Genomic DNA, 14,795 nt, shown 5'->3' with positions numbered 1-14,795 from the left:
GTAGTGCTGGACAGGCTAATGGGACTCAAGGTAGACAAGTCCCCTGGTCCTGATGAAATGCATCCCAGGGTATTAAAAGAGATGGCGGAAGTTATAGCAGATGCATTCGTTATAATCTACCAAAATTCTCTGGGCTCTGGGGAGGTACCAGCGGATTGGAAAGCAGCTAATGTAACGCCTCTGTTTAAAAAAGGAGGCAGACAAAAGGCAGGTAACTATAGGCCGGTTAGTTTAACATCTGTAGTGGGGAAAATGCTTGAAACTATCATTAAGGAAGAAATAGCGGGACATCTAGATAGGAATAGTGCAATCAAGCAGACGCAGCATGAATTCATGAAGGGGAAATCATGTTTAACTAATTTACTGGAATTCTTTGAGGATATACCGAGCATGGTGGATAGAGGTGTACTGATGGATGTGGTGTATTTAGATTTTCAAAAGGCATTCGATAAGGTGCCACACAAAAGGTTACTGCAGAAGATAAAGGTACGTGGAGTCAGAGGAAATGTATTAGCATGGATAGAGAATTGTCTGGCTAACAGAAAGCAGAGAGTCGGGATAAATGGGTCCTTTTCAGGTTGGAAATCGGTGGTTAGTGGTGTGCCACAGGGATCGGTGCTGGGACCACAACTGTTTACAATATACATAGATGACCTGGAAGAGGGGACAGAGTGTAGTGTAACAAAATTTGCAAATGACACAAAGATTAGTGGGAAAGGCTGCAAAGAGATTGAGATAGGTTAAACGAATGGGCTAAGGTTTGGCAGATGGAATACAATGTCGGAAAGTGTGAGGTCATCCACCTTGGGGGAAAAAAACAGTAACAGGGAATATTATTTGAATGGGGAGAAATTACAACATGCTGCGGTGCAGAGGGACCTGGGGGTCCTTGTGCATGAATCCCAAAAAGTTAGTTTGCAGGTGCAACAGGTAATCAGGAAGGCGAATGGAATGTTGGCCTTCATTGCGAGAGGGATGGAGTACAAAAGCAGCGAGGTCCTTCTGCAACTGTATAGGGTATTGGTGAGGCCGCACCTGGAGTACTGCGTGCAGTTTTTGTCACCTTACTTAAGGAAGGATATACTAGCTTTGGAGCGGGTACAGAGACGATTCACTAGGCTGATTCTGGAGATGAGGGGGTTACCTTATGATGATAGATTGAGTAGACTGGGTCTTTACTCATTGGAGTTCAGAAGGATGAGGGGGGGATCTTAGAGAAACATTTAAAATAATGAAAGGGATAGACAAGATAGAGGCAGAGAGGTTGTTTCCACTAGTCGGGGAGACTAGAACTAGGGGGCACAGCCTCAAAATACGGGGGAGCCAATTTAAAACCGAGTTGAAAAAGAATTACTTCTCCCAGTGGGTTGTGAATCTGTGGAATTCTCTGCCCAAGGAAGCAGTTGAGGCTAGCTCATTGAATGTATTCAAGTCACAGATCGATAGATTTTTAACCAATAAGGGAATTAAAGGTTTCGGGGAGCGGGCGGGTAAGTGGAGCTGAGTCCACGGCCAGATCAGCCATGATCTTGTTGAATGGCGGAGCAGGCTCGAGGGGCCAGATGGCCTACTCCTGTTCCTAATTCTTATGTTCTTATGTTCTTAAAAGCAATCTCCTTCTTCCCTGAATCCCCACTCAATTCATGTAAAAGATTCCAACTCGGTCTTTGTGAAAATAGAGATGCTGCAAAAAAAGCATGAAGTTGTGCCAGCGGCTGCAACCTTGACTTTGGTTTACCTCTCTTTTCCAGCTTCTTATTCATCTGCTCAGTTTCCTTTTGCTTGTTTCTATACAATGTCTTTAGCTCCTCAATCTCATTATTTTTTCGGTCCAGAATCTGGAACAAGTCAAAAAAAAAAAGTGAAAAGCCAGCAGAGTCCTGTTTTGAAAGGGGTTTTCCAACTACAGTTCGTGTTGAAGAAAGACAACCCGGCTCGAAGGAAAATTAAATAAATAAGTGAGCAACATAAAAATAAAGTTAAAAATTCCCTTTGAAGAAGGCACTGATAGAAGTGGTTTGGGAACTAGTGCATTGATAGATGTGGTTAGGGTATTAATTTTAGAAACATTCCAAATAAGAGGACAATTCAGCGAGAGACGCAAATGCCACTAAATGAAACAGCTGCTATTACCAAATTTATTCAACCCTCAGTATTGTTTCATTTTAATATTTAAAAAATATTACACTATAAAGTGTAGAAAACACTGCCACCAGATGCTACAGTATTTGAGAGAAACATTCAGATGCGACTGATGCCATTCTATTGTTCTGAAGTCACGACATCAATGAAAGCCCAGACCTGAATTCAAATCGTGCACTTTCAATGAGGAAGGGATTGTTGGCCATACGTCCCATCCAAACCATCTTCATAAAACCCTTTCGCCAGATCAATAATAACTGCTTCAATATGAGTGTTTCACCAAGGGAAAAGCTGGTTATTTGAAAATCAGATTGTCCTACTTATGGCAGTCCTGAAAGGAAGAGGCTTAATACTGTGGCAAAGAGCAAAAACCAAATAGAAATTACAAAACCTACAGCAATTCCTTGGTCTTTTACCAAGAAACAAAGCAGATTAGACAGAGTAATCTATTTTCTATTATATTAAATAGTAGCCAATGTAGTGGTATGCTCCAGCTCTTATACTTCCCGACCTGTGGAACTGTTCTCACAGGTCGCCGGGGCTCTGGTAAAGCAGAGGAGTGGGAAGGGATCGTGGCTGAGATTGGTGGGTGATCGTGGCGGAGGTTCGGTGAATGTTTTGTGACGGAGGTGCGGCAAATGAGGGTATGGGGCCCAGAAGAGCCGAGGGCCCAGGGGCAGCACAGGCCAGCCCACACTACGATATGTGTGTGCTCTAAGTCCGTGCAGCAGAGCTGGTCTCCAGTTGTCCTGGTTAACCCTTGCCACTGGATAAAGGCCTAGCTCTGTCAAGCCCGTGTGGTGGTTGATGTGCAATGGTCACCACACGTTAAAAAAAATCCATGCACAGGCATCTTCCACCCTTCAACTGGAGTTCAGGACTGGAATACCGGGTCCTTCATTGAAACATGTGAACTCATGTGGAAGCAAGTCATCCTCGTTCAAGGGACCGCCTATGATGATGCATTTATTGGAATCAATAATCTCTCTGATTAAATTATTGCCCCACCCTGTAACATTGTGTACAGCTCAGCTACACTAACCTTTATATTTAGATACATTTAATACTGAGCATTTAAAACCGTATACTGGTAAGGAAATTTAACTAATGTTCCTGTAAGCAAGATTGTCACAAATGGGAAGAAAGAGCGAAGAAGAGGTGGCTAAAGGATTAAACAAGTTGAATAAACAAGAGCCTTGGGATGGTTTACTACATGAAAACCATCTATATAAATGCAAGTTGTTGTTGAAATACTAACTTTTGGTTAAGTACTTGCTCCTGTCTACTGAAGAGTAAAAGTTAATGAGATTTCAACCATTTTTCTACGATTTATCCATTCACAATATCCAAGCAGGAAGTTGGAACAGTTTAGGGTCAAAGATAATGAAATTTTAAGGCTCACACACATACACACCGATATTCTTGACATCTGGGTCATTGAATATATTTAAGGTGGAGATAGACGGATTTTTGAGCTGTAAGGGAGAAAAGGGTTATGGGGAGCGGGCAGGAAAGTGGAGCTGAGACCATGATCGGATCAGCCATGATCTTATTAAATGGCAGAGCAGGCTCGAGGGGCCAAATGGCCTTCTCCTGTTCCTAACTTCCAGCTACATCATGAATGGAACAAACAGCTGCACCCGCAACATAGGTGTCATTAACCAGTCTGCCTCTGAAAGAAATTAGAATCTTCTGACGGTTGAAGGACTTTAAATTTGCAAAATCCATCACATTTTATGTATTTTTGAGAAATGGGATTGCTCAGTACCACAGACACACAGTGGCTGCCTTCCATCTATGGGGCCACTGGTTTAACTTCTAATGCTACCTATCCACTAAGCCCACATAGCACCGTTTGGGAGTAAACCTTGACTAACATTAAATAGAACTCATCACCTGAACTATGGTGGCTGCACAGAGTGCCAGAATGATTCATACGCCCATGAATTCACACCACTGCATTCCAATTAGATATTACAGAGAGCACCAAGGTATCACAAATTGTAAATTTGTGCATTTCCAAAATGTTTTTTAATTTGAGAATAACACAGGCAGCAACAGCTAGCCACGGGTTAAATAAGCAAAAGTGCTTTGTGTTTGGCTGGCTGTTTCTTTAGTTCAGATTCTGTCTTTGATCCATTGCTAAAAATGAGTTTGGTGCCTTGAATCCAATTAATACCATCGTATCTTTGAATAAAAAGATACTATGTCAAGTTTGAAACTTTAACATGCAAATCATGCAGAAAATAGCATAATTGTATTTTAAAGGTACTGGAGTTTGTGTCTCATTGTGTCCTGTGTGTACGTTCTCTAGGTAATCAATTCAGTGTGACCTTTCCTGCTGGTTATGGACTGTTTCATTCAATTTGTTGAAATCCCACATTATAAGCCACTTGTATATGGCTCTTGTACAGTTGGCTCCTGAGCAGTGGGTCACTCACTGACAGCAGCAACACCAAAGAAAACTTTAAAGATTCACTGGGGTCAGTGGTCAGGAAGACTGCTTTTTAATGGGTATTTTTAGCCCCCTGCCTTAGCAAATCTAGCAAGTTTATTTTTGTCATTGCTTCCATTTGCACAAGATCTGGTGTGTCACATGGTAATGTTATTAGCACTGCATTAGTCAATATAAAAGTGACTATATTTAGGTTTCTCGTAAATTGCCTGTGGGATTGATTATGATCAGTTAATAAATATATGTTTTTTTTTATATAGACAAGATGGCAACAAAGTTGGGCAGTGAGATTTCAGAAACTTGCTCCACATCACCAGCTACTGATATCAGAGTCTGCAACTCTATCATTACAGGCAGCTGTTCACTTACACGATTTCCATTCTAAATGCTTACATAGACTGTTTCAATGTTAAATGTTGAAATAAAAGCATGACAAAAAATCATGAGGTTGCACAGGAAGTGAGAGCGTGCAAAGCATTTTTAATAATATATAGAAACATTCTGTCCCTTTCCTGCAGGTATCTAGTTTTTGATGTGTTTTCTGAAAGTTTGGTTCAGGGGAACGGATTCTGTAAGCAACATATGTATTTTCATCCAATGCCTTCTAACTGAAGGGTACAGCTCAAGACATGAACCCAACACTGAAAGTGATATGAAAAGACTGGATTGTTTCTTTTTCACTGCTGCTACTTAGAAGTTCAGCTTTTGGTTTTTTCTCTGACTTGTCTCCTCCAATTGTCTCTTGCAGCTGTTGACAATATCGCTGACGTACAGTCCCATGGGCACTGTTTGCTCTCCAATACCAATATGTTATTATTCATGTGTGGCCCATGATGTTGAGTGCTGGCAGGTTGTTCAACTGTGGGGCACATAAAGTCCACATCTGACGTCCACCCATGTGCAGCTTTGCTGGATAATAGTCAGAAACAGGAACGCCAACTAATTTCCCCTTCCCCAACAGCTTGTTGTCGCCCCTCTACTGCAGCCGTGGCTGGGAACCATTAATAACCTGTTCTGTTGAATTCTCGATGTATTTTTAATGCTGTATATATGTAAACACTGCCTTGTGCTCTGTATTACTCGGCTAATTAGGTTGAAGGATCACCTGTGCTTTAAATTTAAATCATAGAATTTTACAGCACAGGGGATCATTCAGTACATTGCACCTGTAGCAGTTCTCAGAAAGAGCTATCTATTTAATCCCCTGCCTTTTTAAAAATAAATGTGGAGGTAATTTAAACCTGTACAAGCTCTGATCAGTGTTCTGATATATAGTTTACCGAAGCAGCTGAAGACATCAATTCTCGTGTGCAGTTTACTGATAGGATAGCTGATAGACCGAGGTGTTGTACCTTCTAGAAGGAGGGCTACAATGATCTATAACTTCCAGGGACTGCTTGAATAAAAAGCTGCAACAATGGTGTCCATTTGTTATTATGGGGGGAAAGAGGGAGGGGGAAGGCAGGGGGTCGGGGGGAGGGAGAGGAGAAAAAAAATCCCAGTCTTGAATTATTCCTGGGTATGATTCTGAAATGCTATTGCATTGCTCAAAGAGTGAACAAGTGGTACCATCGTACAATTTGTACTGATAAGAGTCAGTATAATGCATTACAAATGCATTGATTAGTCATTTACACATATAGACGCTAACTATTATACAATGGTTCAAAAGAAAATTCAAAGTGTACACACAACTGTAATGCCTATTATCAGTCACACGTCATTTATTTTAGAATAAAGAAAAAGGGGGAAAGAGAAAGAAAGGGTAAAATGAAAAGCTACCTCCAAGTGAAAAATGAATAGTTGGGGAGTCAATTTAGATCCAATAACATAATTTAGTCGTAATATCTAACAGCTGCTATGGCAAACTGCATGCTCCGAATGGTGACAGATTAGGAAAAAGGGAGGTGCAACGAGACCTGGGTGTTATGGTACATCAGTCATTGAAGGTTGGCATGCAGGTACAGCAGGCGGTTAAGAAAGCAAATGGCATGTTGGCCTTCATAGCGAGGGGATTTGAGTACAGGGGCAGGGAGGTGTTACAGGGCCTTGGTGAGGCCACACCTGGAGTATTGTGTACAGTTTTGGTCTCCTAACTTGAGGAAGGACATTCTTGCTATTGAGGGAGTGCAGCGAAGGTAGACCAGACTGATTCCCGGGATGGCGGGACTGACATATCAAGAAAAACTGGATCAACTGGGCTTGTATTCACTGGATTTCAGAAGAATGAGAGGGGATCTCATAGAAACGTTTAAAATTCTGACGGGTTTAGACAGGTTAGATGCAGGAAGAATGTTCCCGATGTTGGGGAAGTCCAGAACCAGGGGTCACAGTCTAAGGATAAGGGGCAAGCCATTTAGGACCGAGATGAGGAGAAACTTCTTCACCCAGAGAGTGGTGAACCTGTGGAATTCTCTACCACAGAAAGTTGTTGAGGCCAATTCACTAAATATATTCAAAAAGGAGTTAGATGAAGTCCTTACTACTAGGGGGATCAAGGGGTATGGCGAGAAAGCAGGAATGGGGTACTGAAGTTGCATGTTCAGCCATGAACTCATTGAATGGCGGTGCAGGCTCAAAGGACCGAATGGCCTACTCCTGCACCTATTTTCTATGTTTCTATTATAAATATTGCAATGTGTTGATCTTCATGTGGCAATTCCTTTAACTTTTAGAGAAATATGGTGGTATTTTTGGAGCAAAACAATAACTCAACTTGATCTTAAAAATACTGGTAATGAAGAAATGTTTGATACTGTTATATATGTAAACCTTTAAATACCTCATTTAACCACCAGAGGGCTCATCCCCGGGAGTCCCAAAGGATCTCACAATCCCTTGGGAGCACCTGTACATAAGGAGGCTTCACAGGTTGGAGAGGCACTCTGGAGACCTGTAATAAAAGACTACGGTCACACCTTACTTTGAGCTCACAGTATCTGGTCAGACTCTTTATTCAATACATAACAACTGGCGACGAGATACAGATGATGAACCCCACCACAACAATGCAGACAACAGTGGGCATCCTGGAGAAATTTTCGGAGGGAGATGATTGGGAAACCTTCGTGGAGCGATTCGACCAATACTTCGTGCAAACGAGCTGAAAGGAGAAGCGAACGCTGCCAAACGAAGGGCGATCCTCCTCACCGTTTGCGGGACACCAACGTATGGCCTCATGAAAAATCTGCTTGCTCCAGCGAAACCCACAGAGAAGTCGTCTAATGATTTGTGCACATTGGTCCGAGAGCATCTAAACCCGAAGGAAAGCGTTCTGATGGCGAGGTACCGGTTCTACACGTACAAGAGGTCTGAAGGCCAAGAAGTGGCGAGCTACGTCGCCGAGCTAAGACGCCTTGCAGGGCATTGCAAATATCAAGGACATTTGGAGCACATGCTCAGAGACTTCTTTGTACTTGGCATTGGCCATGAAGTAATACTTCGCAAACTTTTGACTGTAGAGACCCCAACCTTGAGTAAAGCCAAAGTGATAGCCCAGGCATTCATCGCCACCAGTGATAATACCAAACAAATCTCTCAGCACACGAGTGCTGCTGCAAGTACTGTGAACAAAGTAATGTCGTCTTCGAATCATACTGTACAGGGCAGGCCTCACATGCCTGCAGCTGGACGTCCGCAGATGTCTCAGAGTCCACCATCAAGGGTGGTGAATGCAAGGCCATTAACATCTTGTTGGCACTGCGGGGGTGATCATCGTTTCCATTCATGCCGCTTCAAAGGATACGTTTGCAAGGGCTGTGGAACAATGGGACACTTCCAACGTATGTGCAGGCAAGCTGCAAACCCTACAAACCACCATGTTGCAGAGGAGGACAGATCCACGGTGGATCACGACGAACCAGAGCCTCAGACCGAGGAGACAGAGGTATATGGGGTGCACACATTTACCACAAAGTGTCCCCCGATAATGCTGTAGGTTGAACTAAACGGACTCCCGGTGTCAATGGAACTGGACACGGGCGCGAGCCAGTCCATTCTGAGCAAAAAAACTTCCGATAAATTGTGGTGCAGCAAGGCCTCAAGGCCAGTCCTGACTCCCATTCGTACTAAACTGAGAATGTACACAAAGGAACTGATTCCCATAATCGGCAGTGCTACTGTAAAGGTCTCCTACGATGGAGCGGTGCACAAGTTACCAATCTGGGTGGTACCGGGCGATGGCCCCACGCTGCTCAGCAGGAGCTGGCTGAGGAAGATACGCTGGAACTGGGACGACGTCCGAGCGCTCTCGTCCGTCGACGACACGTCATGTGCCCAGGTCCTAAACAAGTTCCCCTCGCTGTTCGAACCAGGCATCGGGAAGTTCCAAGGAGCAAAAGTGCAGACCCACCTGATTCCGGGGGCATTACCCATCCATCACAAGGCGAGAGTGGTACCGTACATGATGAGAGAGAGGGTGGAGATCGAGCTGGACCGGCTGCAACGAGACGGCATCATTTCACCGATCGAATTCAACGAGTGGGCTGGTCCAATTTTTCCAGTCCTCAAGGAAGATGGCACCATCAGAATCTGTGGTGATTACAAAGTAACTATCAATCGTTTCTCCCTGCAGGGTCAATACCCGCTACCACAGGCAGACGACCTATTTGCGACGCTGGCGGGAGGAAAAATGTTCACGAAGTTGGATTTGACCTCGGCCTACATGACTCAGGAGCTGGAGGAATCATTGAAGGACCTCACCTGCATCAACACGCACAAAGATCTCTTCATTTACAACTGATGCACATTTGGGATTCAATCAGCTGCGGCGATATTCCAGAGGAACATGGAAAGCTTACTGAAGTTGGTCCCGCGCACCGTGGTCGTCCAGGACGACATCTTGATTCCAGGTCAGGACACCGTCGAGCATCTGCAGAACCTGTAGGAGGTTCTTAGTCGGCTTAATCGCGTGGGGCTCAGGTTAAAATGCTCGAAGTGTGTTTTCCTGGTGCCTGAAATGGAGTTCGTGGGGAGAAGAATCGCAGCGGACGGCAACAGGCCCACCGATTCGCAGACGGAGGCAATTGAGAACGCACCGACACCACAGAACGTGATGGAGCTGCGGTCGTTTCTAGGACTCCTGAACTACTTTGGTAACTTCTTACCAGGTCTTAGCACATTGTTAGAACCACTGCATACTTTACTGCGTAAAGGAAATGAATGGTTATGGGGTAAAAGCCAAGAAAATGCCTTTGTAAAAGCTAGAAAACTGTTATGCTCAAACAAATTGCTTGTGTTGTATGATCCATGTAAGCGTTTGGTACTAGCATGCGATGCGTCGTCATACGATGTTGGGTGTGTATTGCAACAAGCTAATGAATCTGGGAAATTGCAACCGGGTGCTTATGCATCCAGAAGTCTGTCTAAGGCTGAGAGGGCCTACAGCATGATCGAAAAAGAAACATTAGCATGTGTTTATGGGGTAAAGAAAATGCATCAATATCTGTTTGGGCTCAAATTTGAATTGGAAACCGACCATGAGCCACTGATATCCCTCTTTTTTGAAAGTAAGGGGATAAATACAAATGCATCGGCCCACATCAAGAGATGGGCGCTCGCCTTGTCCGCATACAACTATGCCATCCGCCACAGGCCAGGCACAGAAAACTGTGCTGGTGCTCTCAGGGGTGGAGATGGCACAGCCCACAGATTTAGTTATGGTAATGGAAGCATTCGAGAGTGAGCAATCACCTGTTACCGCCCGACAGATTAGAACCTGGACGAACCAGGACCCCTTACTGTCCTTAGTAAAAAGCTGTGTGCTCCACGGGAGTTCGTCTAGTGTCACGTTAGAAATGCAGCAAGAAATAAAGCTGTACCAGCGGCGCAAAGATGAAATGTCTATACAGGTGGACTGCCTTCTATGGGGTAATCGAGTCATGGTACCAAAAAAGGACAGGGACACTTTCATCAGTGATCTCCACAGCACCCATCCAGGCTTTGTAATGATGCAAGTGATAGCCAGATCCGACGTGTGCAGACTTAGAATCCTGCGTGCACAAATGCAACACATGTTCACAGTTAAGGAATGCACCCAGGAAGGCGCCATTAAGTTTATGGTCTTAGCCCTCCAAACCGTGGTCTCGGCCCTCCAAACCGTGGTCTCGGGTCCATGTCGACTATGCAGACCCGTTCTTGGGAAAAATGTTCCTAGTGGTTGTAGATGCGTACTCCAAATGGATTGAATGTGAGATAATGTCGACAAGCACGTCTGCTGCCACCATTGAAAGCCTGCGGGCCATGTTTGCCACGCACGGCCTGCCTGACACCCTTGAGTGACAATCGGCCGTGCTTCACCAGTGCCGAGTTCAAAGAGTTCATGACCCATAATGGGATCAAACATGTCACATCTGCCCCGTTTAAACCAGCATCCAATGGTCAGGCAGAGAGAGCAGTGCAAACAATCAAGCAGAGCTTGAAGAGGGTAACTGAAGGCTCACTGCAGACTCGCCTGTCCCGAGTCCTGCTTAGTTACCGCACAAGACCCCACTCGCTCACTGGGGTTTCCCCCGCTGAACTGCTCATGAAATGGGCACTTAAGACAGGGCTCTCCTTAGTCCACCCTGATCTACACGAACAGGTAGAGAGCAGGCGGCTTCAACAGAATACATATCATGATCGCGCAAATGTGTCACGTGAAATCGAGATTAATGATCCTGTATTTGTGTTAAACTATAGACAAGGTTCCAAGTGGCTTCCCGGCACTGTCGTGGCCAAAGAGGGGAGTAGAATGTTTCTGGTCAAACTTTCAAATGGACTCACCTACAGGAAACACTTGGACCAAACCAAACTCAGATTCATGGACTATCCATGACACAATAGACTCTACCTTTTTTGACCCTCCAACACACACAACAGTGGCAACTGACCCAGCGGTTGACCACGAAGCAGAACCCATTACCCACAGCAGCCCAGCAGGACTCACCACGCTAGGCAGCCCAGCAAGGCCAGCTGCACAGCAGCCCAGCGATGGCCCAACAAACAACTCACCGAGACAATCAACCAGGGAAAGGAAGGCCCCAGATCGACTCACATTGTAAATAGTTACACTACTGACTTTGCGGGGGAGTGCTGTTATATATGTAAACCTGTAAATACCTTGTTTAACCACCAGAGGGCGCATCCCCTGGAGTCCCAAAGGATCCCACAATCCCTTGGGAGCACCTGTACATAAAGAGGCTACACAGGCTGGAGAGGCACTCTGGAGACCTGTAATAAAAGACTACGGTCACACCTTACTTTGAGCTTACAGTATCTGGTCAAACTCTTTATTCAATACATAACAGATACAATGTACAATTTATTATCCTGAAAGATAAGGTTTAGTTCAGGTAATTCATGACTGGAAACATTCAGATTTTAAATGCTTGAAGAAAAAAACAAGATAAGAACCAAAGCAAGAAAAATGCACCTCGGATAAATACCATGCAGTCCAACGTAAACCTGCTGCCATTTAACGTACGGTGGGAACTAATACTATCATCGAGTCACCAACTATTCCTTGGCTTTCAGTAACAGTGATACTGTGCAGAACGTTGCTTCCAGGAGCCTGAGGTAATACTATTAGTATACTCTATAAAGATGTAGCTCCAAAACGGAGCCTCAGTGCATAGGTGTGTAGGTAACAAAACCAACCTTGCAATGTTACATTTCTATCTCCAACCTGGACTTCCATTCGGCAAGATGCTACACTGAGAGCAGAGCCTTGCAAAACTACTCCTGATATCTCAAAGCAAAAAAAAAGAAGATACTTAAAGATCACAGGAACCTATCAATGCACAGGACCAGAAAGACTATTGTGGCCCAGCTCAACAGTCCCAAAATTCAAAATGTACCAAACTATATTCTACCTCTTACACCCTTCAATCACATCTTTTGCAAGAAATCTCCCTCTTGAATTTGCTAACGTTATCCTCTTTCATTGTCTCCCCGCTAGTCTGTTCCAAACATTCACTACCTTCGTATTCAGTAATTAAATATAAATTGTCTGCTCACCCTCCAATGATCAATGTCAAAAACGATAACAATAATAAAATCCGAATGCAAGAGCTTATCCAAGTATGTAAAAAGGGAGAGAGTAGCAAAAGTAAGCCTTGATCCCTTAGAGGCAGAGACAGGTGAAATTATAATGGGGAATAAGAAAATGGCAGAGACCTGAAACAAATATTTTGTATCTGTCTTCACAGTAGAAGACACAAAAAGCATACCAAAAATAGTGGGAAATCAAGGAGCTAATAAGAGTACGGAATTTAAAGTAATTAATGTCAGTGGAGAAAAAGTACTAGATAAACTAAAAGCCAACAAACCCCTGGACCTGATGGCCTACATCTTTGGGTTCTAAAAGAGGTGGCTGCAGAGAAAGAAAGACTTACATTTATATAGCGCCTTTCACCATCACCGAACGTCTCAAATCGCTTCACAGCCAATGAAGTACTTTTGGAGTAGAGTCACTGTTGTAATATGGGAAACGCGGCAGCCAATTTGCGCACAGCAAGCTCCCACAAACAGCAACGTGATAATGACCAGATTATCTGTTTTTGTTATGTTGTTTGGCCACAACACCGGGGATAACTCCCCTGCTCTTCTTCAAAATAGTGCCATGGGATCCTTTACGTCCACCGGAGAGAGCAGACGGGACCTTGGTTTAATGGCTCGTCCAAAAGAAGGCACCTCCGACAGTGCAGCACTCCTTCAGCACAGCACTGGAGTGTCAGCCTAGATTTATATGCTCAAGTCACTGAAGTGGGATAGTGGATGCATTGGTTGTGATCCAAAATTCCCTAAATTCTAGATTGGAAGGTAGAAAATATAACCCCGCTATTCAAGAAAGGAGGGAGCGAGAAAACAGGGAACTACAGGCCAGTTATACTGACACCAGTCCTTTGGAAAATGCTGGAACCCATTATTAAGGAAGTGGTAACAGGGCACTTAGAAAATCATATGATTTTATGGTTTATGGTTTTATGGTTTTATGAAAGGGAAATCGTGTTTAACAAATTTATTACTTGAGTTTTTTGAGGATGTAACTAACAGGGAAGATGAAGGGAAACCAGTGGATGTAGTATATTTGGATTTCCAAAAGGCTTTCGATAAGGTGTCACATAAAAGATAAGAGTTCATGGGGTTGTGGGTAATATATTAGCATGGAGGATTGGTTAATGGACAGAAAACAGAGAGTAGGGATAAACTGGTCATTTTCCGGTTGGCAGGCTGTAAATAGTGGGGTGTTACAAGGATCAGTGCTTGGGCCTCAGCTATTTACAATCTATATTAATGACTTAGATGAAGGGACCGAGTGCAATGTATCCAAGTTTGCTGACGATACAAAGCTTGGTGGGAAAGTAATCTGTGAGGTGGACACAAAGAGCCTACAAAGGGATATAGACAGGTTAAATGAGTGGCCAATAAGATGGCAGATGGAGTATAATATGGGGAAATGTGAGGTTATTCACTTTGGTAGGAAGATTAGAAAAACAGAATATTTTTTAAATGGTGAGAAACGATTACATTTTGGTGTTGAGAGATTTAGATGTCCTCATACAGGAGAAACAGAGTGTTAGCATGCAGGTATAGCAAGCAATTAAGGCGGCAAATGGCCTTTATTGCAAGGGTGTTGGGATACAAGAGTAAGGAAGTCTTACTACAATTGTCCAGGGCTTTAATGAGACGACACTTGGAGTACTGTGCACAGGTTTGGTCTCCATATCTGAGAAAGGACATATTTGCCTTAGAGGCAGTGCAACGAAGATTCACTAGATTGATTCCTGGAATGAGAGAGTTGTCCAATGAGGAGAGATGGAATAGATTGGGCCTTTACTCTCTGGACTTGAGAAGAATGAGAGGTGATTTCATTGAAACATATAAGAATCTGAGGGGAGATTGACGGGTAGATGTTGAGAGGTTGTTTCCCCTGGTTGGAGAACTAGGGGGCATAGTCTCAGGATAAGGGGTCGGCCATTTAAGATTGACATGAGGAGGAATTTCTTCACTCAGAGGGTTGTGAATCTTTGGAATTCTCTACCCGAAAGTGCTGTGGATGCTGAGTCGTTGAGTATATGCAAGGCTGAGATAGATATTTTGACTCTCGGGGAATCATGGGATATGGGGATCGGGTGGTAAAGTGGAGTTGAGGTCGAAGTTCAGCCATGATCTTACTGAATGGCGGATCATGCTAGAAGGGCCGTAAGGCCTACTCCTG

The 14,795-nt window shown here is 44.0% G+C and overlaps 1 protein-coding gene across 5 annotated transcripts in view; it reads right to left on the bottom strand.

The window, feature by feature from the left end:
• The window catches only part of cep112 (centrosomal protein 112), a 516,124-nt gene that overhangs the window by 340,304 nt on the left and 161,025 nt on the right, over nt 1-14,795 (bottom strand). For all 5 annotated transcript variants that reach the window (XM_070857896.1, XM_070857897.1, XM_070857899.1 and 2 more), the window contains one exon: nt 1,739-1,838. In XM_070857896.1, the coding sequence (XP_070713997.1) occupies nt 1,739-1,838 (100 nt within the window). The remainder of the gene's footprint in view (nt 1-1,738; nt 1,839-14,795) is intronic.

This window comes from Pristiophorus japonicus, chromosome 16 (assembly GCF_044704955.1).
Source record: "Pristiophorus japonicus isolate sPriJap1 chromosome 16, sPriJap1.hap1, whole genome shotgun sequence".
Classification (NCBI taxonomy): Eukaryota; Metazoa; Chordata; class Chondrichthyes; family Pristiophoridae; genus Pristiophorus; species Pristiophorus japonicus.
This window is presented reverse-complemented; position numbering and strand designations above follow the sequence as displayed.